Source organism: Aulonocara sp. 'chitande type north' Nkhata Bay, linkage group LG2, assembly GCF_057382095.1.
Source record: "Aulonocara sp. 'chitande type north' Nkhata Bay isolate Kocher_YH1m ecotype deep benthic linkage group LG2, A_spYH_male_GT1.1, whole genome shotgun sequence".
Lineage (NCBI taxonomy): Eukaryota > Metazoa > Chordata > Actinopteri > Cichliformes > Cichlidae > Aulonocara > Aulonocara sp. 'chitande type north' Nkhata Bay.
This window is the reverse complement of record NC_141345.1, coordinates 18907434-18931716: the sequence shown is the minus strand read 5'-3', so window position 1 is coordinate 18931716 and position 24283 is coordinate 18907434. Positions and strand designations below refer to the sequence as shown.

At 42.0% G+C, this 24283-nt stretch overlaps 1 protein-coding gene across 2 annotated transcripts in view; it reads left to right on the top strand.

Moving 5' to 3' along the window:
- tenm1 (teneurin transmembrane protein 1) overlaps positions 1–24283 on the top strand; it is a 204444-nt gene that overhangs the window by 139949 nt on the left and 40212 nt on the right. For both annotated transcript variants that reach the window (XM_086307559.1, XM_086307566.1), the window contains exons 19-22: positions 6191–6334; positions 7038–7290; positions 8065–8085; positions 17080–17312. In XM_086307559.1, coding sequence (XP_086163685.1) covers positions 6191–6334; positions 7038–7290; positions 8065–8085; positions 17080–17312 — 651 coding nt within the window. The remainder of the gene's footprint in view (positions 1–6190; positions 6335–7037; positions 7291–8064; positions 8086–17079; positions 17313–24283) is intronic.

Genomic DNA, 24283 nt, shown 5'->3' with positions numbered 1-24283 from the left:
TGTTTGATTTAAACTTTTTAACAGTAGTTCAACAACTGCCGATTCACTGCAGCACACCAAAGGGTTTCCTATAAGTGAAATATCATTATGAAATTAAGAACATATCGTGAATGCGGTGAGAAGGGAAACATTTTCTTCTTTTTCCCTGTCCTGCCTGACAGCGTAGCAATCGGAATTGTTGACTGAAAGGCAAAAAAATGCCAAAATTTATTAGAATTACTTATTTATTTTGGGTTATTACAACCAAAGAAAGTGGAGTTGGGGAGAAAGTTAAGAGAAGAAGAGGAAGCGAGAGAGAGAAACGCTGAGAATCTGCTTCAACACCTGTTGCGGTAAAGAAAACAGCAGAGAAACCACAGCAACTAACAACATATGCATAAATAATAGTGTTACTGAACAGCACTTAGCTTGACTCTGTCCAAGGTCCCTGAAACCTGAAATGGCGCTGACAGCAAAGAAGAGTAGAGATGTAAGGAGAGGGAGGAGCAGAAAGACGGAAGGCTACAAATACTCTGCAGAGATATTGTCAGCTATGACAGGGAGATAGCCCCTTTGGACGCGTTTGACGACGCTGGTTCTGTGGGATAAAATAAAAAAAAAGTAAAAAGCACATAAATACAAATCTGTGTGCTGAAGGTTTTCATTACCGCGGCCTTCTGTCTCCTTTTCCCCAGTGTCTTCTCTCACCTGTGTGAAAAACAGATTTACAGGATGTGAAACTGTTACTGTTATTGCTCTCTAGGTTCATTATGGCAAAAAACAGCCCTTTGTAAGATGCCATCGAGGCTTAAACCATTGAACTTTCTGCTATCTATGTCCGTGGCTTCCTCTTTGTGGAAGAGTGTGCGTAAACAGTGCAGCAGCAAGATAGAGCTTTCCATAAGCACTGAGATCAGGCTTACCAGACTCTTTGTCCACCAGAGTGTAGGGCCTCATACCAAGATTGCATCTTTCTGTCCCCAGGCCTTCTTTTCCCCTCGTGATCCCTCCCCCTCCTCTTATCTGTTCGAGCGGCATTTCATCTGCTCCGGCTCTCTCGTGATCTTTCACCTCTTCACGGCTCACATGATCCCTGTTTTTATTTACCCTGCTTTGCTAAACCACTTCACCCTTCTTGCCCCCTTTCCCTCGCCTCCCTCTTCCTCTACCCAGGCGGGTGATTTCCTGTGTTTCCTGTCCTGTCCTGATCTCCCTTTCGCTTTTCTTCCCTCCTTGTTATTTCCTCCATTCCCTGTGATCTCCCCGGTTACCTCGCTCCTGTTTTCCTCTGCCCTTCATTGTTTTTGTCTTCTCTACCCATGTTCTCCCCTGATCCTCCCCTCTCTATAGTTCCTCGTGCTATGTTGGTGCAAAGACACGGACAAGCGTGGTCTCTCGCGCACACACACGCATCCTGCGGTACGTCTGTGCATGCACACACACACACCCATGTGCCACAGAGAGCAAGAGAAAGGGAGATCATGCTCTGTTTGCTGGGGTGAACACATTGCCTGAGGCTTCGGCAGTGGGGAATGAAAGCTTTCACCTGTGAGATATTGAGTGTGCATTTATGGACTATAGTGTGCATCTGTATTGTTTGCGAGCGAGTGTGTGTTCTCGCGCTGAGGCTTGTATCGTTTCTTGTAATATAGCTAGAGTAATATTCGGTTGTGAAGCAGTTCTCCAAACACTGACACTTTCCCTTTGAGATTGTTTCGCCTGTTTTGTCCTGGAAAAAGCTTTGTTCTTCATATTAAGTCAGTTTTATTGTAGGTTTGTTTTTTTTAAAAAGAAAACAGAAAAATGTTCCTATTTACAGAAATGTATTCATGGCAACTTTTAATACATTTTACAAAGGCTGGAATGCTTTCCAGGTTGTCAAACAGGCTTTTGAAGAGGAAATGCAATGTACCTTCAAGGGTCAAAACACGCACAATGCAAATATGTGTGCTTTGGGGTTTTTAAGAAAGGTTTTTTTGTGAAGAATATATGTAGCTTTGCATTTTCCGATCCCTCTCACTTCTCTTTCTGTCCTTTAAGCCTGACCTTAAACCTAAGATTAAAAGCCTAACTGAGCTTAAGGCAGATAAAATTGAAACAAATGGACTTTTTGGATGAAACCAAAGCGAGAGTTCCTAGGCTCTAAGAACTTTTGTCCAGCACTATAAGGTTTCTTTTTCTCTTCCATGATCTCCAGTGCCCCAAATTACAGATTATTTTCTCTCCCCAATCACCATATCGATCGTTCCCTCCGACTCTGAGATTTAAGTCGGCCCCGTGTGTCTGCTGAGAGTTTCTCTCCGCGTTACTGGGAATCTCCTGAGTTTCTGCATAATGCGAGCGCCCCTACTTACGTATTCCGGAATCTCATCTGATCTTTATGCTGACTTTGCCGCATGGTTTCCCTTGAGCGCCCGTCAGTTCACAGGCATGTTGGTCTACAGTGAAGTTAAAAGAGATCAGTGCTAACAGTGATTGACAGCGACAACTGTTCTTCTCCAGCTTTTGTGTTGATGTGTCAACCTAACCTTACTCTACAGTATATCATTATATTCATTTAAGAACACTGTATCATCTTAAAATGTGCTCTGTACTGAACCCGTGCAGCTTTAAAGCATCTTGTGGTTAAGTAAGGAAGATGGAACGGCCTTTTCTTTCGTGTTTGCTTGGCTACAGCAGCGAGGTACCTAATACAGTATTGCCCATCAGAGCAGTTTAACACTGAATATGATATTCTTGTATGATTTACCATAATCATACTGATAATAGGGGATTATCAACTAATGCTAGCACTGGCTATCAGGCACGTCCATAATTCAATGTGATTTTAATTTGACTGCTTATTTTGGCTAATATAATAAAGGTGTGCTAATACATCTGTGCTGCATCCATGCAACGTCATGAAATGTGTAAGACAACCAAACACTAAACAAAATTAAAAGGAATCCAACTGCCATTTAGATAGTTACCTAAAGTGTAATAGAGTGGCATTTATGTAATGCTGTTTCAGTCTTACTCACCTCTCAAGCTAAATTTAACCATGCATTCATACAGCACTATACACTTCTCATATCCATGACCAATTTAGAATCACCAGTTAGCCAAACATGCTAATGTTTGGACTGTGGGAGGAAGCCAGAGCGCTCAGATGAAACACATGCAGGCATAATGGTTAGCCCACATTTACCTCAGTTACCTAGCAGACCTTCTCTGCATGTATAGGCCCAAGAGATCACTCCGATCCTCTAACCAACTGCCCTTAGTGCAACAAAGACCCCGACGAAAGACTACAGGGCACCGAGCTTTTGCAATTGCCGCACGCAAAGTCTGGAATAATCTTCCTGTCGATGTTCGCATGTCAGATTCCATTCAATCGTTTAACTCATGCTTAAAAACTCACCTGTTCCATCTAGTTTTTGAAGCAAATCAGTTTGGACTTCCATCTGGTCTGCATTTGTGCAATGTAACTGTAAATATCACTGTAACTGTAACTATAATTGTTTTTAATTGTTTTTAACTGTTTTTGTTGCCTTTCGTTGTAATCTGCTTTGCTGCCTTGTGTGAAGCACTTTGATGGACACTGTCCTTTTTAAATGTGCTTTAGAAGTAAAATATTGATTGATTGACAGTCTCACAGAAACAAGGTTCCAAATTAGAGCCCAGGCTGTGGGGTTTGCATGTTCTCTCTGCACATGTGTGGATTTATTCAGGGTACTTTGGCATGCATGTTAGGTTAATTGGTGTTTCTTAATTGACACTGTACTCTGTGTCAGACTCAAAGCGTGCTACATAATGCTACAGTCACACTACGTAAAACAGTGCTGCATCCAAAACTGCAAGAAGATAGAGTCGGTCTGCCATCAGTCTGGGTCACGTTGGCAATAACATATGATTAGTTTGTCATATTAGTGAAACTAATTGCGATAAATCAGGGAAAATCACAAACCTCTTGCCATCTGCATCAGAGGTATAGAGCTAAACTTGTCTGCCAGCGGTAGAGTGGCCACTTGGAAAGACTAGGATATTTTTCATTGGGTCCTTCTGGCCGGACACAGCAAAATCCACACATAAGGCATGACTCTCTGAGCCACAGACTCAGCCAGGCTTACAAAAAAGGGAAAACTTACAATTTACACATGTATAAACATACAAAAACACACAGCTTGGTCATTTTGTAATGACCAACGTTTTACAAAGGGCAGTGCAAATTTGTGGCTTAAAAATCACAGTGTAAGCACAGGTTTTACACACGTTTCTCTCTTAAAACATTTTGGCAGTTCAGATAAATGAGAGGAGGCTGGCGGAGAATCGATATGTTTACGATATATGAGGATGAACTCTTTCTGACAGACATTGCTGGGGACCTGAGGACTGAAACACAAGTAGAGTCCGGGATTAATCCAGAGAAAACTATTGCTCCATAGAAACCGGAAATCCGTGTGTAACAACTGATATGCACCATGTGCAGAAGGACAAAAAAACATTATTTCCCATCTGATCCCGAGCTGTCTGTGTGAAGATACTGTTACTAAGCCAGGTGTGTAAATGTGCACATCCTTCTGGGTGTTTCTGCAGGCTGTGTGAAACTGTAGGTCCTTATTAAAGTCAGTGTTATGTACAGGCATGTGGTATTATATACCAGTAGATTATATGACATTATGTGATGAAGGGAAGTTAAAGAAAGAAACCTGAGAGTTGGTCTGGTTGCGCACTGCTGAGATGCAGACATGCAGAGAGTTGTTTTCATTGTGTACTGATCATGGTGTAGAAATGCAGCTAAAAGCCTGGAAACATAATAAAGTATTTTGATTCTGATTGTGCAATACAAAGATGTATGTTTGTATGCATCTTGCATTAGAATTGTACTTCCTCCTCCTCCAGCTTCAGTAATTATTGCCGAGCAGGAATATGTGGGGCTCGGTTGTAAACACTCAGAGTGAGGACTGAGTAAAGAGTGCCAGGACAGTGCCAAAGTTTTGGCGCTGCACTCAGAGGTTTGAGCCATCCACTCCACACTCCTTCTGATAACATCTCCCCCTCTAATTCCAAGTAAATGAGCACTCCTCTCAGCAAGGTGCAAAGTAAGATATGTGCAGCTTGCAGTAAATTGCCTGCCACAAGTTTTAATAACTCACATTTGTGTGATTTATTATGTTGTGTCCTCACTCGGAGAAATAAATGGTGGAGCAAAAGAACTTCACTGATTATGTGCTGGCAATCTGCATTTACAGATTGAACGGTGAGTATTTGCAAACATTCTGCAATCTGTCTGAGAGCGACTGCAGTCAGCACGGTAGTCGCAAGGATTTTGTCGTCCTATTTTTGCTGTAGTGTGAGCCATGCTTAAATAAAAGTGCACAATAAATTGATTATGAGAGAACCATTTTACAGTTTCTGATTCAGCAACCGCATATTTCTGCAAATACTTTTACAGGTGGTCTTGTTTATCATAGGACATCGTACAGCTAGGAGCTATTTTCAGAGTGACTATAGGCATACAGCGACTGGAATGTGTGAGAGAAAAGGCAGCAGAAAGTTGCCATTAAAATTGTAATAAAGCACTTGCTTAATTAGGTAAATGTATTGCTTGTGTGTTTATTTTTTCCACCTCTAATGACTCATGTGCATGGGCTTCTTTCCTTCGGTGTGTGCAAGCACGCCTGATTACACACTGCAGAATGACATGTATGTAAGTATGTTTGCGTGTTTACTTTGAAAGCTCCTGCAGCTTGGTCACCTGCTGCCTTTAAACATATTCCAAGTGGCAAATTAGTGCCGAAACATATTTAATCCTGCCAAGCCAAAAAAGAAAAAGAAAATCTGTTGATAGTTGTTAGTTGTAGTGGGAAGCTGCACAGCGTATCATTACAACTAAGAGGCCAAGCAGCTAATTCTAGGGCTCCTTCATGAAGCCGTACTCCTCCTGATTACGCCCCCACTCCTCACTGATGTCTCTCAAACACAAACACTGATGAGGTCTCCCTACAGGCCTTTTATCTATCTCACCACTCGATACAATATAGCTTTGAAAAAGATATGGGGAAACTTGTGTGTGCTTTGCCTTGTTTTCAGGCTTTGTTCAGATACAAGCGCGTGCAGTCATTCTGCGCCACGTGGTGCAGCGTTAAGCACAGCCGGTCTGCAGCACATAGGAATTGCACGCTACTGCTTAATGTTAAGCTCTCGATGTGTGCACGTGTTTCTGTTCCAGTGGCAGTCGGCTATGAGTATGAAGTGTGTCCCGGTGTTATCCACTGGGAAAGAAGGACCGCTCTGATGCAGGGATTTGAACTGGTCCCCTCTGACCTTGGAGGATGGTCTCTGGACAAACACCATGCCCTTAACATTCGCAGCGGTGAGTTTGTCCGCTTGTTTTTGGTGCTTGGAGGCTGGCTGCGTTTTTAAAGCCACAAAATGAATTGGAGAAACTTGAATTCAATTCCAATTAGTTTTTTCTTTTATGAAAGAAAAAACTGATGTTTTTTGCTTTCTTTCTTTGACATTGAAATAAATAAGAACCACCGTGTGACTTCTTTTAAGTTATGTGTTGATAGTCTGGACAGACTACATGAAATGATACAGAGCTTAGAAGTCCAAGATGTCCTTGAAGTAAGGACATCAAAACACTGTAGTGTGGGTGACTCAGCTACAATGTGCCGTTATTGCCATTAAAGCTGCTCAGAAAGTGGTTTGAGATGTATCAAATTTGAATTTTCTCACACAAAAAATCTTAATTTGTTACTTGTTAAGAGTTAGGCACACAGAAGATGGTCCAGATTTAAATGAGTCCAAAAAGTCAGACTGACAAAATTTTGGTCGGTGCAACAGAGTGAAAAACATCGCCCTGTCCCAAAACTCTTTTACTCCCTTAAATCTGGCGTGATGAGTTCAAAGGAAAACAAAAAAGACAGACCCCAAGTCTGACACGTGAAAGAACTGAAACTATTCCTACTTGTCATTGCATTCATAAATGATTTCAGCAACATTAGCATGCACCCACTGATGGGAAGTACACTTAAAGGGCCTTTCATGTCACCTTTGCATTCCTCTCTCCCCAGGAATCCTTCACAAAGGGAATGGAGAAAACGTCTTCCTGTCCCAGCAGCCCCCTGTTATCAGCACCGTGATGGGGAACGGCTTCTATCGGAGCGTCCCGTGCGGCCCGAGCTGCAGCGGCGCGGCTCGGGACATGATGCTGTTTGCCCCCGTGGCGCTGGATAGCGGCCCCGACGGCTCTCTCTACGTGGGGGACTTTAACTTCATTCGCAGGGTCCACCCAGACGGATACACCAGAACCATACTGGAACTCAAGTGAGAGCAATGATCTTGTTGGGTGTGCTCGTGATAAGACCGCTTTTGGTAGGGATCTCTCGCAGTAGGAAGCAGTGGGATTTGGCGCATCGGATTCACTCGAGCACAATGTGAAATAAAAAATTAGCTCAGCTGATACGGGTTAGCATGGCATTAGCTGCGGATGGGATCTGCAGCTGCAATCTATTTGATCTCGGTGGAATTCTTTCTGAAGTTCGTCTTCATGCAGAAGGAGGAGCGTGTGAGGTTTAGAGATCACAGACTCTAATCTACCTCTTTAGGATGCGAGAGAAGCTGAAAGTCTCTGCTGAGAGACAAAGATACGTTTTTTTCCGTCTTCTTCTTTTTTTTTTTCCTCTGGATTATGACGATGATATCTCCTACTGTGCTGCAGGCATTACATTCTCTCATTTCTGTATTTTTTCAAGCGTTGACTCTCAATGGGATTGCACAGTCATTTGTCCTGTAGAGTGTTCTCCTTATGTATCTTTACTCTCATTCACTGTTTTTATTCTATGGCTGACTAATATTTCTGGTTCAGGCAGAGGTTTCCTCTGGGAGGAAACACCCCCAACCCGCCAAAAACGGCTTCTTGTTTAGGTTAATATAAAATGTGAAACAATACAACTGTCTAAAGCAACCCCAATTTCACTTTATGGGGAGAAAATTTAGCAGCCTATGAAATTCTGAGAGCCACTCGTTAGCCTCATAAATAATTGTTTTTACTTTCTCTTCTCTCCCCTTTTGAAATGCTCCTTTATGGCTTGTTATCAGGAACCGGGATACCAGACACAGGTGAGAAGTGGTGATTTACACCTCCTTTATATACCTGCACAAATGTGTGTCGAGGGAATAGACAGTTGCAAAACGCCCCGCAGAGCTTTAACTTTGTTTGTTTGCCTCCTTTTAAATTGCATTGACCCAGCTTCACCTGGAACACGCATGCGGGTTCTGCACACGCTACGAACGCAGTTAGATCTATGAATGTCTCATTTAAATTTCACTTGGTGATATTAAAATTTGTATGCTGGACCGCAGCCAAAATGTCAAGGATTTCATTTTTTTTAGAGGATTACTGAAAGTCTGTTTGGTGGATGCCTCGGTTCATTCATTTCCGGAGCCAGACCAAAAGGCCCGAGGCCGGGAGTGGCCTCAACGTCTCAAGCCTCTGTGATGCTGTGAGCTGTTTGACAGAAGATTAGACAGATGTTATAGGGTTTCTGTGTGTGCACGTGTGTTGTGATGTTTGCATCTGTGCGTGCACCACTATCGTGGGTTGTATCGAGCCGATTGTGTGCGTATGCGTGTTTGTGCTTGTGGGTATTTGTGGAAGAGCAAGAGAGGGTTCATCCAATTTCAAAAACCCTGACTATTTTTCACGATACTGTGCCAAAATCTGAAACCGTGCAGAACTGATAATATGATTGTGATGTACTTTGTGGGTGGGTAGGAACAAATGTCAAAAATATATATAATATATAAATATGCAAACCGTTGGTAATTTTCTACTGTAAAGCCATGTAGCCAGTGCTTCTCATCTGGAGCCGCTTTACCTCAGTGGGGTACTTCTGCGTTTGGCATGTGGAGAGATTGTTGAGTAGCTCCAGAAATTTAAATAAAAAGAAACAGGAGAAGCAGACAAGCTGGCACAAGTGAGGTAGAGAAGGAAAGGAGGCAGTGGAGGTGTGTTGCCTTGAGATCGGCCAATCTGCTGGGATTGTAGCTGAACTCAACTTTGTGACCCACCTGAATTTACAGTATGCTCTGTTAAGCTGAAATAGATGCCAAAAAATGAATAAATAGCTGTCTTTGTTAGGCATTTAGCCATAAGTAGCTGAATTTCAGACTGCTTAAAAATAATAGCTGAAGAAGAAAGCTTAATGTGTAATGGATAAACGGTCTTAGATGCATAAAGTACTTGGGCTATTGTTATAGCATAAATGCAGATTTTTAAAAAAAAATCAGCTAAAACTTTGCTTGAAAGAATCCACTAATATATATTATTAACAGAAAATTTGATCCCAGCCTGAAATAAATTCAAATGAACGCATTTACAAGATCATGGGTTGTGTTAGTGAAGGAGTATTTGAGTAAATCTGGCTAGCGTGTCAGATAAAACGCAATAACGAGATTTGGAGCCTATACTGCACGAGCTGGATTCTTCTGAAGGCACTTCGGGTGGTGTTTCCTTACCCTGGAGGCTTCTCTTTTAGCTTCTGCTCCCTTCTTTTCCTCCACAGCAGCTTTTTACTGTTAGCAGCATGTTAGAGTTTCTCCTTTATTCTGTGCTATTGTTCTCCCAAGTCAAATACATTAATTATTCATCCATATTCAGCTTTCAAAGCTTTTCACTATGCATTCTTCCCAGCAAAGTGCCGATCAGCCAAAAGGGCTTCAAAACAAGGTGCTCTCTGAGGGGAAGACGGTATGGGAAGTGCTCAACATGAAACCACCGTCTATTCTTTCCCCCCCTTTAAGAGTCGGAGCGAGGAGTTAAGCAAATAGGGGAGGAAGTCCTCGACAGTATTATCTGAGAGCCCAGACGGTCGATTTAGGAACAGCTAGATCACTGTGTCTATCAACTCTGATCACTGTTTTGTTATTGCGTGCGGTGGGAATGAGCAAGGCTGGAGTGGGATTGTTTGTGCTCCGGTTGTTATTGTTGTTTATTTTCCTTCCACTGGAGGAAAGCATTTGGAGCTATGAGCATCTAATTGAGGAAAAGATAGGTGAAGCGATTTGTAATCAGTTATATACAGCACGCGATGCTCACGCTAGCTTCAAGAGGCCCGGCAAATACGATGCACCGTACGCCGAGCAGTGGCACATTTTGAAACTCGGTGAATATAACTCTCTTAGGGTCGAGTTTAAATTATGTATGTGCAGTTCAGCGCTGAGCTCTGTAAACAGTTATGCACTTAATGGACTAGATGACTGACAGCAAGCCTGCCGATGTTGCTGTTTTTGTTTTTTTCTCTCTTCTGGGCATTGAGAAGGTTCAGTAAGGAAGTATTCTTCTTTAAAAGAAAAGGATATTTAGGGTACAAAGGCTGTCCAAAGCAAACTGGAAATCATAAGGACACGCTGGCTACAAAAAAAAGAAGAAATGAAAAGGGTTGCGAGCGTGATAACAGAAATATTTGTTTTGACATTGTATTTTTCCTCGCAGGACATTTTTTTATTGAATAGCTGCCGAAGAAAGGAGGAAAAAAGAAACCTTTAACAGGGTGTCTTCAAGTTTAATTGGCAGGAAGCCTTTGACCAGACCCAGCTGACATTGGATTTCACGCTACAAAAGTAATTGCCTGGAACTCAGTTAGTTACAGTGTTCAAAGTGCAAAATTTAAATTCCCTCTCACTTTTTTGATCACTGTGTTCAAGTCTTAATAATAATGCAACACAATACAACACAATAGCATGACAGTATCAAAGGTTTTATGTAATTAATGAACTGTGGACTATATGTGGAGAAACAAGTCACATCTTGCCTGCACAGCTGCTTGCCCACACTGTTGGAATTCATCCGACACAAAGGACAGTATGCAGCTTGCAGGAAGCGTAAGGGCGAATAAAGTCAGTTGTGCAAATGTTTGGCTCAGGCTTTGAGGAGTAAAGGACAATTTCTTATAAGCAGTAGGACATGCACATGACACCGCACAGAGGTATTTCTTCCTGTGCAACATGCTGTCTATTTGAGACTCTCAGTGAATCAGTTCCAAGGCTTTTGTCCACTTTTCATCAAGCAACAATAACAACAACAATAACAACGGGCAGTTTTTTGTCCCCATGACTCATTCAGCTGAGGTCAGATTTACCTGGGTTTAATTTTGGACCTTTGTTGCACTCCTTGTTATTGTTCCCTCTTATTTTCTGTTGGGTCAGAGCTTTTTTTTGATGCCGTACTGCGGTCCATTGAAAGGCCATGAAGTTTACAGAAAAGATGATCCTGTATATACTAGAGTAGCTTTAAGTTGATTAGGCTTCTGGGATATTGATCTGGTCAGTTTAGTAGCAGAGGGGGTTGTTAATCAGTTTCAGCTGCTGTGGTTGATGAAATTAACAACAGGTGCACTAGAGGAGCAACAAGGAGACAACCCCCAAAACAGGAATGGTTTTATACATGTTTCCCATGTCAGTACTCATCTGACGGGTTTTTCTCTAGTTTTGCATTTGAATAGTGTCTGTGTCACCACTGGTAGCATGAGGTGATACCTGGACACTACAGATGTTGCGCAGGTAGTCCAACTCCAGCAGGATGGCACAAAGGTTTGCTGTGTCTCCCTTCAGGGCCGTAGAAGGTCTTTTACCCACTGGTTTTCCCAAGTAGGAACAGGATGAGCACCCCCAGAGCTACAAACTCACCTCCAGTGAGCGAGTCTGGCTAAACAATCAGAAAAAGACTTCATGAGGGTGAAATGAGGGACCAACGCCCTCTAGTGGGTCCTGTGCTTACTGGTTGGCACTGTGGAGCTCGATTGAAATTTGCCATAGAATACCAGAATTGGCAGGTCCACCACTGGTGCTCTGTGCTGTCCCCAGGTTCACCCTGAGTGTGTGTGACAGACATGAAAGGGTCTGGAGAAGCAGTGGAGACATTATGCTGCCTATAACATAGTTTAGCATGATGGTGGGGGGGTCAGTGATGGTCTGGGGAGGCATATCCATGCAGAGACACACAGACTTCTGCAGGCTAGTCAGTGATGCCATTAGCTATCAGGAAGAACTCCTTTGACTTATTGTCAGATTCTACACTGGTTCAGTGGGTCCTGGCTTCTTCCTGGTGCACAATGATGGCTGGTCTCATGTGGTGAGAGTATGCAGGCCGTTCCTGGAGGATGAAGGAATTGACTACCCCCATGCTCGCGTGACCTAAATCTAATAGAACACCTCTGTTTCAGTCCATCTGAAGCAGCCAGGAGCTTGGTGATGCCCTGGTCCAGATCTTGGAGGAGATCCCCCCTGACACGATCCATCGTCTCATTAAGAGCATGTCTCTGTGTTGTCAGGCTCGAATTACAAGCACCTGGCACCCATACAAACTACTGAGTACCATTTTGAGTTGCTGCAATGAAAGTTCATCAAAATGAACTATTTATTAAATAGCACAACAACAGTCACCTCGAAGCCTCACCACATCATTTTTTCACTTCGCTTTTTGGGCTGTCTTTGAATTGAGCCCTCTGTAGATTGATGATTTTCATTCCCATCGAACAATGTGACATCCATCCATTCCTACCACATTACCCAGTTCATATCAGTTTTTCCCCCATTGAACTCTGATGTGTTTTCAAAATGTTCCTTTAATTGTTTTAAGCAGTCTGTTTGACATCAGGTGAAATCAAAAGCAAAGATACATACAGGCATAAAATTACAGCTGACGAGTCATTTTCACATTATTGTTTTTGTAACCAAAGTGTCTCAACTCAAAAACATCATACAATGACGCAGCTGTTGGAAAGATTTCCACATGCAAGGATTATGCTGTTCTCCTCCTTATGCAGCCTGCGCATACATTTATACATAAGGCTTCTTATTGCTCCCTGACATGTGGATACAATTCTGCTGACAAATATATATATGTGACACTATAAAATGATAGCAAAAACATCCTTGTGGCTTTATTGTAGGCAGTTGTAGGTTTGCTGTTTTTATACTTAGTATTATACAGGCGTGCCTTTGAAAACAGGAAAAACAGGCACTGACATCGGCTCTTCTTTACTTCCTTATCAATGAAAGCCAGTTTAAGTTAGCGTAACTGGTGTGGCCCAGCGGCCCAGAGCATGTCACCTCAGTGAAGGAAGAATTAATACATTTCATACTGGAGTTGTTGCTAAAGGGTTTTTTAAAATGGCCTGTGCAAAGTTATTGTAAATTATTGTTAAGTCATTAAAATAAGTACATTTTTTATTTGCTGTCATAAATTTTTATTACAAGTGTCTGTCCATCCGCTCATTGGATGGCTCAGTGGTTGTCTTTTAGGCCAGCACACCCTCTTTACTGAACCCAAATCCCAAAAATACAGACTAATTAAAATCCCTGAATGTTAATAGTGGGACTACCTAATAGTGTGACTACTACTTATTTATTATAAATTCATTATATTTTCATTATTCAGTTATTTTTATTAGTAATGTTAACATTGTTTGATATCCTGGGGGAAAAAAGCTATTTTATTGCCAAATAACTGATTTAATTTAGCTGGAATATTGTTTGACATATGGAAAGAAATTATTTCAACAGTTAGAAATTTTACATTCAAATTTTAATTACATCCTGTTATTGATCACGAGCAGCAGCATAACCAACCATGCCAAACAAGAAGCATTTAATTGTTCCAGATCACCGAAGCAAGGGAAAAAAGTCAGAAGCAGCAACAACAACAAAAAAAGAACCCCAGAAGGATTTAAGCTTAACTTTCAAAGCAAATAAGCTAAATTGCTTTAAAGTTGGCGTGAGCCCTGTGCCTGGTGGTTCTTTGCCAGCTTTTTTCTTTTTTCTTTCACTGCGGGTTGCAGAGAAGTTAATTTTATCCATAGTGCGCCTGAGGCCATCGAGTCCAAGCGATTGCTGTACTTGGACTGCATGTAGAGGAGCTGGCCGAATCTCTGCTCAACAAGATATGTTGTTTGGACAGCAAGAAGAAACAGGCCAGTCGTCTTCCAAAGAACACAGGGCATGCTGACCTTACAGTTCCTTTTATTCACACATTCAAAGGATTTTAGCAAGAACTTTCAGACTGAGCAGCAGTGCAAGCTTGCCGGGCTCAACTGGAACTACGGCAGGCTGCTGACCGAGCTTGTCAGGGGTCTTAGTTTTGGTTTTAGACCAGTGCTATCAGTTTTGTTTTGGGTTTTTTTTGTATTTGTAAATCAGGATCCTGCATCACAGGATGGTGGGAGGTGAAAACCCACACAGTCACAGGAAGAAGCCAAAAGCAAGCCACGAGTGCGAGCCACTTCACCGCCGTGCTGCCCCATCGTGGGTTTCTTCATTCTTATAAGCAGTTCAACCGGATTTTATATGAGGAAAGTACTTTGGTGCTGTTATTGCACTGAACACAGACGTGCGAGTTGTCTGAGAGGATAAGGCCGACGCCCCTGTGACCACAGCTGCTAGTGTTATTAGGAGTTGATTCGTGGGGCTGTAGGCAACCTCCCTGTGTGAGGCTGCAAGAGGAATGCCCAAATTGACCAGAAGAAAAGTTTCACTGATTTAAAAAAAAAAAAGAAAGAAAAAGGGGAAACTTCAAAACAGAGACAAATTCCAAGAGCTTTCTAAATGATTGTAAGCTCTATTGAAGAAGGCAAAGGGAGGTCCAGCTTTTGGAAGTCAAACATAAAAAAGCCAAACTGGTGTTTAGTTAACTCTGTGAGGTCGACTTTACTCTAGCCCTATTTTTTATTTTGGGAGGATGGGGGATGTTCGTTTGCTCTTCTGAGTTTCCTATTCTTCTCTTTTTAAAAAAAAAAAAAAAATAGGCATAGCATTAGAGCATAGCATTAGAGCTAGGGTCGATTAGACCTCAGATAACAGCAAAAAGGGATTCTTGTCCCTCATAAACACGAAGCAATAATTGTAAGTATAATCAAAGGTTTATTAACCAAATTCCAAGAGCTTTCTAAATGATTGTAACGTTAAATGTAACATTTTACATTACACATTTGTTACAAAATTACAAGTAATTAAGTCCATAATGGAATTATACGAATGTATTTACATGAAATTAAATGGTACTGGTTACATGGTTACATACATGTAATCAGATTACTTAAAATCAACATTTTGAGCATGATTTTTTTTTTTTTTTTTTTTTTTTTGAGTGCAGGGTTGTAAAATTAAAAAGTGCTGGGAGACTCGCTGTAATGCTGCGAGAACGTCCTTTGAACACATCAAACTAATTACGAGCTTTTTGATACGGCGCACGAGTTCAGTGTTCAGAAGAAAAAAACGCCGCCGGAAAACACAACCCCCTTCTCACACATTTAAGATGTACTCGCACAAGGTATGACTGCTGTAGCATGATTGTTGTGTGTGTGTCCCCAAAAACCCCTGCTGATTGACTCTCGCATTACTCTTTCCCTCTCTCGCTCTTTCTTTTCGATCACACGTGCTTTCAAATCGTGCTCCTTCAACTGACATTTTAGTCATTCTGTGACTCAATTAGGGAAGGGGTGACACGCTGTCCTCGCACTAGCTTGTTAATTACTTAAGAAAATGTTCACAAAGACATCTGTTGTTGAGAAAGCGTTAGAAATCCATGCGCAGCGTGCGCAAGTCCAAATGAGCTGCACCCAGGTCCAATTCTTCAAGCGAGCCGGGAAAGAGTTTGCTTAATCGCTAATCAGACAAACTGGACTTGGGGGCAAAGGAGCCTGATGCGACGCCTCCTGTAGCTGTGTTTTAGAATCAGCCTGCTTTGCTGCGCCTGGCAGAGGGTCGAATCTGTGCTTATCAAAGGCATTTTAGAGCGAGACGCGCTGCCTGGTGTCAGAGAGCTGCGTTTCAGTCGGAGGTCGCGGCTCCTCCGACAGGATGAGAGCCCAAAACACACGTTTAAAAGCACCCAAGAAACACGGGGCCATTTGAAGTGGTCAGCTGTGTAATCTTAATCCAACTGAATATTTATGGAAAGAACTGAGACGCACTGTTGGGATAAAAGCAGCCATAAACCTGAAGGAAGTGCAGTCGTTTTTAGTGAAGTTTTAGAAAATTCAGAGAAGGGCATTTGTTCTACAAACAATAAAAATCATGTCGGGTAAAAGGAAAATATCAGTTTTATTTTTAAGCAAACAAGGTCTCTGATTAGGATGTAAGAGTCATGTAAGTTCAGTTTTACATCATCAGTGTTTTTACGCCTTGTTATTGTTTCTGTGGACAGATCCGCACTAAAAGGAGGAATTACTTATCTCGATGCAGTGTTACGTCTCCGCGAATTTAGTCTGCAGTCTGTTCATTACAAGGATAATGTGTAGCTCGTTACAAAAGAGAGTTATCTCTGGATACAGTGGTGCCACTTTCCTTTTAAACGGGATTTCTGTCCTTATAAAAAAGGGTTTACAGTAGCTCAGGAGGACTTTGTACTGTTTTTCTCAACAGTCTAACTAAATCCACTGGTTGTTTGTTCTTATGCTCTGAAAGGACCCATGTAAATGCTTTTGAAACAAGAGTAAGGAGTGGTTCCATCTGTTCAGCTTTCACTTCATTTTACCGTAGGTAAGCTGTGGCATCTTTACTGCTAGCTTACAGCAGGAAAAAACATCATGATTTGGGTTAAAATCCACTTTCTACAATGATAAATGCATATGTGAAAGCTCCACTCTGGCCCCAAATGTAAAGAAAAAAAAACATGCTGTGCAACATGTTGACATTTTGAATTCATAAGCATATTAAGAATGTCCCTAACATACACAATGCTAAAAATAAGATTATCACTCAGGACTATTCTTCAGCTGCAGTGGCTGTGGTCATCTGTACTATGTAAATTAGAAGGTATTAATCTTGTTGCTTCGGCAGTGTCGCAAATTTACTCCAGGAGTCTCACAGTAATGCTATTCACTGGGATGACCTAATTGCCTCTAAATACCTATATTTCAAGTGACGGTGTTGTCTAGGCAGGAGTATGGAGGTGTAATATAATTTTGCAAAACTAGGCTAGTGTCTCAGTCAATGTCACTTTGAACTGCAGTGTAATAAATACAACACCAGACAAGCAAGAAACAAAAGAAAGTAGCATGTACAGTTTCACTGTACAACCTGTTTCAACTAACTTTGTCCACCTTGTCTCACTAGCACCAGCCCTGCCCACAAGTACTATCTGGCCATGGACCCGAGGGGGGAAGTTCTGTATGTGTCTGACACCAGCAGTCGCAGAGTTTACAGGGTGAGGAACCTCGGGCAGCCAAAAGATCCATCTCGCAATCTGGAGGTAGTTGCTGGGACGGGGGAGCAGTGTCTACCTTTTGACCAGAGCCACTGTGGAGAGGGCAGGAAGGCCACGGAAGCTGCACTCAATAACCCTCGAGGTAGGACAGCCTTCAGCCCTCCAGGTGAATATTTACAGATCTGTTGGTCGGTACACACGGATCAGTTTGGCAATATGTGGTGCATTTAGCTGGAGTCGTTGCCTTTGGCTAGAAAAACAGCCGTAAATATCAGGATTTTGATATTGGCGCGGCTTGTTACGCACCCACATTTTATGCGGACTGATTGTGCTTCAGCACATCTCACCGTTCAGTTTCATTCCAGTGCCTTAACTATCAGGATTGAGATCATTATAGGACACAAAGCTTCTATGACAATCTCAAAACGCCACACTGATAACATTGGAACAGTGATACTCTGTGTGCTTTAAACATCTTTGGTTCAATATCCATGTGAGCGAGTGATAGCATCTTTTTAAAATCATAATATTGATAAAAAGGCCTTAGATACTTTATCATGCTTTCATTACTATACTGATAAATCCATTTCAGTCGGATGCTTTTTCACAATATATTGAGTTATTGATTATTTAGATATTATATATTAAGTATGAGTGATGCTGCAGAGCTAAAAAAAAAACTATAAAAGCATGTATGCTTAAGAAGAGAGCGTGGTGAGCTCTTGTTATGGAAAGTAAGTGACTCTCAAATCATTGTACCAGCAGGAAGCTGCAGCCACAGTGAAGTGCATGCAAACGGGGCTGATTAACTCACTGAAAACAGCCACAGAACGTTGAAAATTCAGTGTAACAACGATCCCAATGTTGTGCACCGCTGCCTCGGAAAAAGGTCATAAAGACCCGGTTCATGCCATGTTATTATGGTTTCTTTCTGCCTTTCCTCATCACTGTAGAGCTGGCCGGGACAGTAAAGGCTAATTACAAGCTACGAGCACGGCTGGAGTAAAGACAGTGCGGCTATGGGAAGATAACCTGTGCACACATGTAGCAGTGAGCAAGGAAAGAGAGAGAGCCCTTTACAAATCTTTACAAATGAATGCAAGCTGCACAGCCAGTGTTAAACATATTCAGTATTATGGACATGGCCATTTGGTTATTGTTTTCTTTATAAATTATTTTTCCCTGCATTTTGTGTACAGGATACATTTTTGGATTTAATGTGCACAGTGAGCTCATGTTCTGTTTGTCAGACGAAGGATAATTATAGTGCAAAGTGATTAACATGACTCTTTAAATTATCCCGCCGACTTCAGAGCACGTTTCAGTCGGGTGTATACTTATTATAATGAAGCGAAAATTAGCCGTGCACCTATTGCAGGAATGACTCATGTTATGTTTTGACCAAAGTGACATTTAAAGCTTTGTTTCTCATATGATTTGTTGAATTAGCACGTGCACCACATGCCCTCAAATATTTAGATAATCCCATGGCATTAAAATTATGTTTAATTGGTTCAAAGCTCCAACTGTTCACTGCCACAAAACACCCCATCACAGTCTCACCAGCAGCCCAGCTACACGGATAGATTGATGGATTCATGCTGGTTGTGCTTTTTCACCACCCTGCCGTCATTATTTTTTATTTTTTTTATGTAAATTGATTTAACCAGGCACCACTATTATATAATGCAGTTGTTATATAGCTCCTGCCATTCATTTGTACGGTGCTAAAACTTGAAAGTTGCCTTTTAAAGTCTTTACCTAATTTACCCTAAAAAATAACAGTAATACTGTTATTTTGCTGGATTAAAAGCAGACTGTCTGCCAGGGTACAGCTAGACCTTTTCCACAGCAGACACTTTGCCATGGCACAGTAGGACCAGCACAGGTGTGACTAATAAACTAATAATCATGGCTGCAGTCCATTGAGGTGCTCTAGTTTCAGGCTCTGGTATTATGTATGCTGACTCACTGTCAGGGCTTACACTTCAATGGAATAAGGCCATTGTTAATGCTGTTCGCTGCACCTGTGCTTTTCTTGCTTTAACAACTCCAAATGTCTCTGTGGAAAAAAGTAGAAAAAGGTCTGTTTTTGGCTCTGTGGTTCAAAACACCCCACAATGTAATGACTGGAAATGGAAAGGGGAAAAAAAAATCTATTCTTCATTCCACGGACTTGTCCACAAAGGGATGTGATGAGGATGTGACTTAGAGCATGCTTTCCATCATTTTTTTTGTGCTGACTGCTCACGGTAACACAGTGCACCCTCGAAGCTGCAGTCGGCACACAAACACATGTACTTACTTAGGTTTCAGGTCGGGTTGCGTTCATGGACATTTAGTTTGTGTAAGCACCATTTTTTCACCTTTTCTTTTTAAAAAGAAACCATTAAGTTGATGAATTAAGCATAGCCTAAGTAAACTTAAACGTAAACCCAAATTACTATCACACCTGCAAACAAGTTGAAAAAAGAAATCAGGTGTAGGGATACAAACATGTGTGAGAAGTGTGTAAAAATCTTGAGCCACCCCTCGTTTCTTTATATTTTGCTTGTGATGAGCCACAGATAGCAAACTATAAAGCCTTACAGGGTGACTCAAGACTTTTGCACAGTACTGTGTCTTGCATTAAACTTGTATATGTTTAGTTTGAGTGCAAATGTGTGGCAGTATTATGATAAATCAATCAAACATCGATAAGTTTGAATCATGAATTCATTAGAAAGTAAAAAATAAAAGTTTCCAACCTTGAAACGCCAAGTTTATCATACATGACTTTTTAAGACCTCTACATCATCAGGGGGATTTTTATTTTTCATAAACAACATGTTTACAATCAGACACATGCTGTGCTCATACATGCAAATTTATATTATCAGAAGGTTGAACAAACACCTTTTACAAGGTTAGATTATAAACTATAATAACAGAAAGTTACAAAATTGTAACAAATTTTAGCATTCAATAGATTGTTTATGTGCATTAAATTAAGCAACTTACGAAATGATTAACTTATCTGCGTTTGATTCTCGGCTTTTAGGGAGAATGTTGGCAGTCGTGTCCTTGTATTTCACACAATATGTGTTTCAGATGGTCTCCTTTTGAATATACTTCAGATATTCGCTGCAGAAAATTCTATGCATTATAAACTGAAAGCCTAAATTTACCTATCTCCAAATTGTCCTGGTCTACTCCCTAAAATATTCAGTTTCAAATCCTTCTCTTTATGCACACTGTGGCTGTGGTAACAGTCATAAATTCCTGTGACGCAGAAGCGCTGTACTCTTCTGTCTCTTCTGTAGATTGATTAAATCGCCACGTTATTTTGCTCGTTTCTGGCTACAAGAGAAATATTTTTATCTTGTTCCTAGGGCAAGGGAAGTTTGATCTTTGTTAAAATGACAATAATAGTTCAACTAATAGGGTAAGCATGGCTTCCCCTGGCTTACAGTGGGAGAAAGCACTTGTAGGCATAAACTTAAACCAGAATATGCCTGTCATATTAAGCGTTTCTAATGCACAGAAGTCTGCAGATTTAGTTTTTCATTCCCTCCTAGCTTTAGCCGGGTTCAAGCAATTTAAATTAATGCACATACATTTCAGACATTAAGCCCGGGGTGTTGATTTGAATTGGTTAATCGTTCTGCCCTCACTTATTAGCTGACAGGAGTGGATTCCAGCTTTTCCTGCTATTGTCTGCCATTGCACGACTACATTTTAATTCCTTTTGTTCTGTCCTGGCTGTGAGCTGTAGCAAATTTAACTGGTCTTGTCTGACTTTTGTCATCAACCCACAGAATACCTGGGGTTAGGGATTTTTTTTTTCTTTTCTTTTGGTCCCTTACACTCATAGCAGTTTGGACAATAGTGGTGAGAGAAACAGTCTTCGTCTATAAAGCGGTGCTGAATGTGTTTATTGTATATAGTGCTGCAAAATGTGTTCCAAAAGAAGAACGACAACAGATGGTGTGACCTCCGCAGGCTGATATAACCTCAATATCATAGCGACAGAAGCCTAAATGTGCAGAGAAACTGCAGCAAGTTCTCAGAGATTCTCACAACACCTTATCTGTGTGTGTAAGAATCTGAGCTGTTTTAAAAACACAGAGAAGCAAACACAGACTACTGATTTAATTTATTTTTCTGTTAATGTTCATCTGCGTCTTCACATTGCAGAGATCCATATTTTTGCAAGCGTATGTTGACAATTCATCTCAATTTAGCCGTCCTTCACACCCACACGTTATATCGTTTATTCTGTGATGTACTGTGCACCGTGACTGTATGCACAGACAAAGGGTGATGCAAATATAACTGCACAAGTACAGCTCCAGGTTGCCTACTGACTAATGCTACAGTTTGCAGTAAAGCTCGAGCGCTCGTATGCAGAAAAAGCTGCAGTTCACTTTATTTGGTCAGTGACTCTGAACTCAGAGCGGATTAAAATCAAATGTCATATGCTACATCAGTTGTCCTCCAGGATGTCACACTACAAAGGTTAAAATGGCAGATTTTTTGTTCCTGCCTTCCAGCGTTCAGTCTCCAAGTGTCACGGGAGATTTTTTAGCCACAGGCCTGTCACTCAGGCTACACCCACAGTCCTGCAAGGCCTGTTCTGTCAGTCATACTCAGCGTGCGCCTGCGACGCCGTCCGACGTCGGAGGCAGACAGCCGGTCGATACAGAGCGCAATAAATAAACGTAGCGTGCCTCCGTTCTTTAAATGTCACTAAACACAGGGAAGCTCCAGGTTTGATGGGGGATGTTTGATTTTAATTTCCTCCATCTTCTGGAGTTCATTCAGATATATAAAAGCGACGAGAGGAGGAAAAAAGAGAAACAAGAAGATGATAAGCGAAAAAGATCGCGGTTGACTCGTACTACCATTTGACACGTGATCTGTGGCCTACTGCTCTGTGTATACGCGCTACTTACACCTTAGAACATGCCATATCTCTGCCTTCGTGCAGTAATAGAATATTCTGTCCCAAGACTCCTCTTGTTCACTCAGGGTGCGGTAATTTATACTGACTCATTGGAGTTCACAGAGTCTCTTCTGTGGCTATTGTACTCCTACTAACCAGCTCTTATAAAGGATCTAGAGATTTCTGCCTGGAGCCCCTCGGTTCGCTGTCATCTATCTGCCACAGCCCACACTCCCCTCCTCCCATCACCCTCTCTCCAATGGTAATGAGTGGTAGACTTCACAGAGAAATAGCTGTCCCCTTCTTTTTTGAAGTTGTGTCTCTGTGATTCTCCAGCATTGATCTCGCCTCTCGTCCTCTGGTGAGCTCCTCGCTCCAAATTAGCACCTTCCTCTTTTTTCCTTACTTCTTCCATCTGTTTTTCTCCCCCCCCCACCACCAATCGCGTCGATGAATCATCCCCGTGCCCCGGTGTTCAAATAGCAGCGGTAGGCCTGCTGCGACACATAATATTGTTGCAGCACGGCAAAACAGTTGTTAAACAGTAATCCATAATTTTAATTTAGCTGACAGCGTTGCGATGTTGCAGAGCGTTCTCGCTTATAGTCCCCCCCCTCACTCCGCCCCACAATAACCTAAGCTACAGGGATTATCGTGTGTCCTTCAAACATTCACTTATGAATACAAGATCTGGGGCATTGTTTGGAGCTGGCTGCACATTTGCTTCTGCAGTCAATTAGCTTGGTAAATAAAAGGCCTTGCTCCATTTAGGATGGATCCCATGTCTGACATGAAAGAGGCGTCAATCCCTCAGGAACAGGAACAGCCTTGGCTCACATTTTAGACTAATTCCGTTCACAGCGTAAAGGGGTCCCTTTTTTTGTTTGTTTGTTTGTTTGTTATTTTAAGCAATCGTCCAATAAAAGACACACATATGTAAAAATAGCAGAGTGTTCTGTTTCTTTCATGTGTTGGTTTGGACAGAGGACTTCAGAGGGAGTCCGGTGATTGAAGGTTTAGTTGTTGGCGGCTGCAGTGTGCAAGTCTTATCTTTAATTTGTTGACTGGTCCCAGGCAGCAGAGCTGACATCCACAGAGAGAGGTGTGCGCGTGCACGTGGTGGTGGGAGCACTTGCATTGTCAGTCTCTCTTTCTGACCCACAGGGGGCAGACTAATGCCCTTATCAGAAGCTGACATGCTGCCACCACATTTCTCCCTGTGCCCTGTCGGCCCGCTCTCTCTCCCCTCCCCTTTTTTCTTTTCTCTTCTCCACTGCTTTCATTCAGTCCCTTTCTTTGCAACTCTCTCTCTCTCTCTCTCTCTCTCCCCCTCACACTGACAGACACATTTGTCCCCCATCTCACTCGGCAACACAGCTGCGAGGCACGCCATCGGTGATGAGATAGCGGGGCCTGGTTGCCGAATGAAGCTGTGGGGTTTAAACTGGTTGCGGTTATTTGCATGTTGAACAGCCTGGGTGTGTTTAAAAAAAAAAAAAAAAAAGAAAAAGCGTCAGAGCCACGGGTTAATACGCTTCACGTGGCACAGAGCTGCTCAGAGACCACGACAGCCAGGCTTTCATGCTGTACAGTAGCTGTCTTGGCTGGTGGTTGACATATAAGCAGCTTAGGTGAATGAATATCTTCACACACTGGGTGCTGGTCTCATTAACAGAAATAGCTGGAAACGCAGCAGCGCGCGCAGGATCACTTCCCAGTTTGTTTCAGCAGCGGTGAATCAAACGGTGCTTCGCTGTCAGCCAGGCCGCACTCAAACCATTAACTCAGCAAACACTGGTCCCCTGCCTCTGCTCAGGCAATGATGCCTTATGAGTGGTACTGTCCTTTAACTGCACCGCTCTAATCGCTGCGGCCTGCGTTCCACTTTTCTTAAATCTGCTGCTTCCCAAAACTGTGTTAGCGAGAGGCAGTGAGGGAAGTTCTGAGGTCTCCTACGGCTGCGAGGCTGGTCTGTGCCAGCTGCTCCGCGTTATAGCAGCGGAATGAAAATGCCATTGTTATTCTATCAAGTAAATACAGGCCCAGTACTGCCGATACCAACGCTGAAACTAATAACATGTCACAGTAACAGTGTGTCGTGATTTATGAGATGAATAATAATCAATTAGCTAATTCTAAACACATTTTAATGACCTGTAGAATACTGTAATTGTTACTTTCCGCATTAA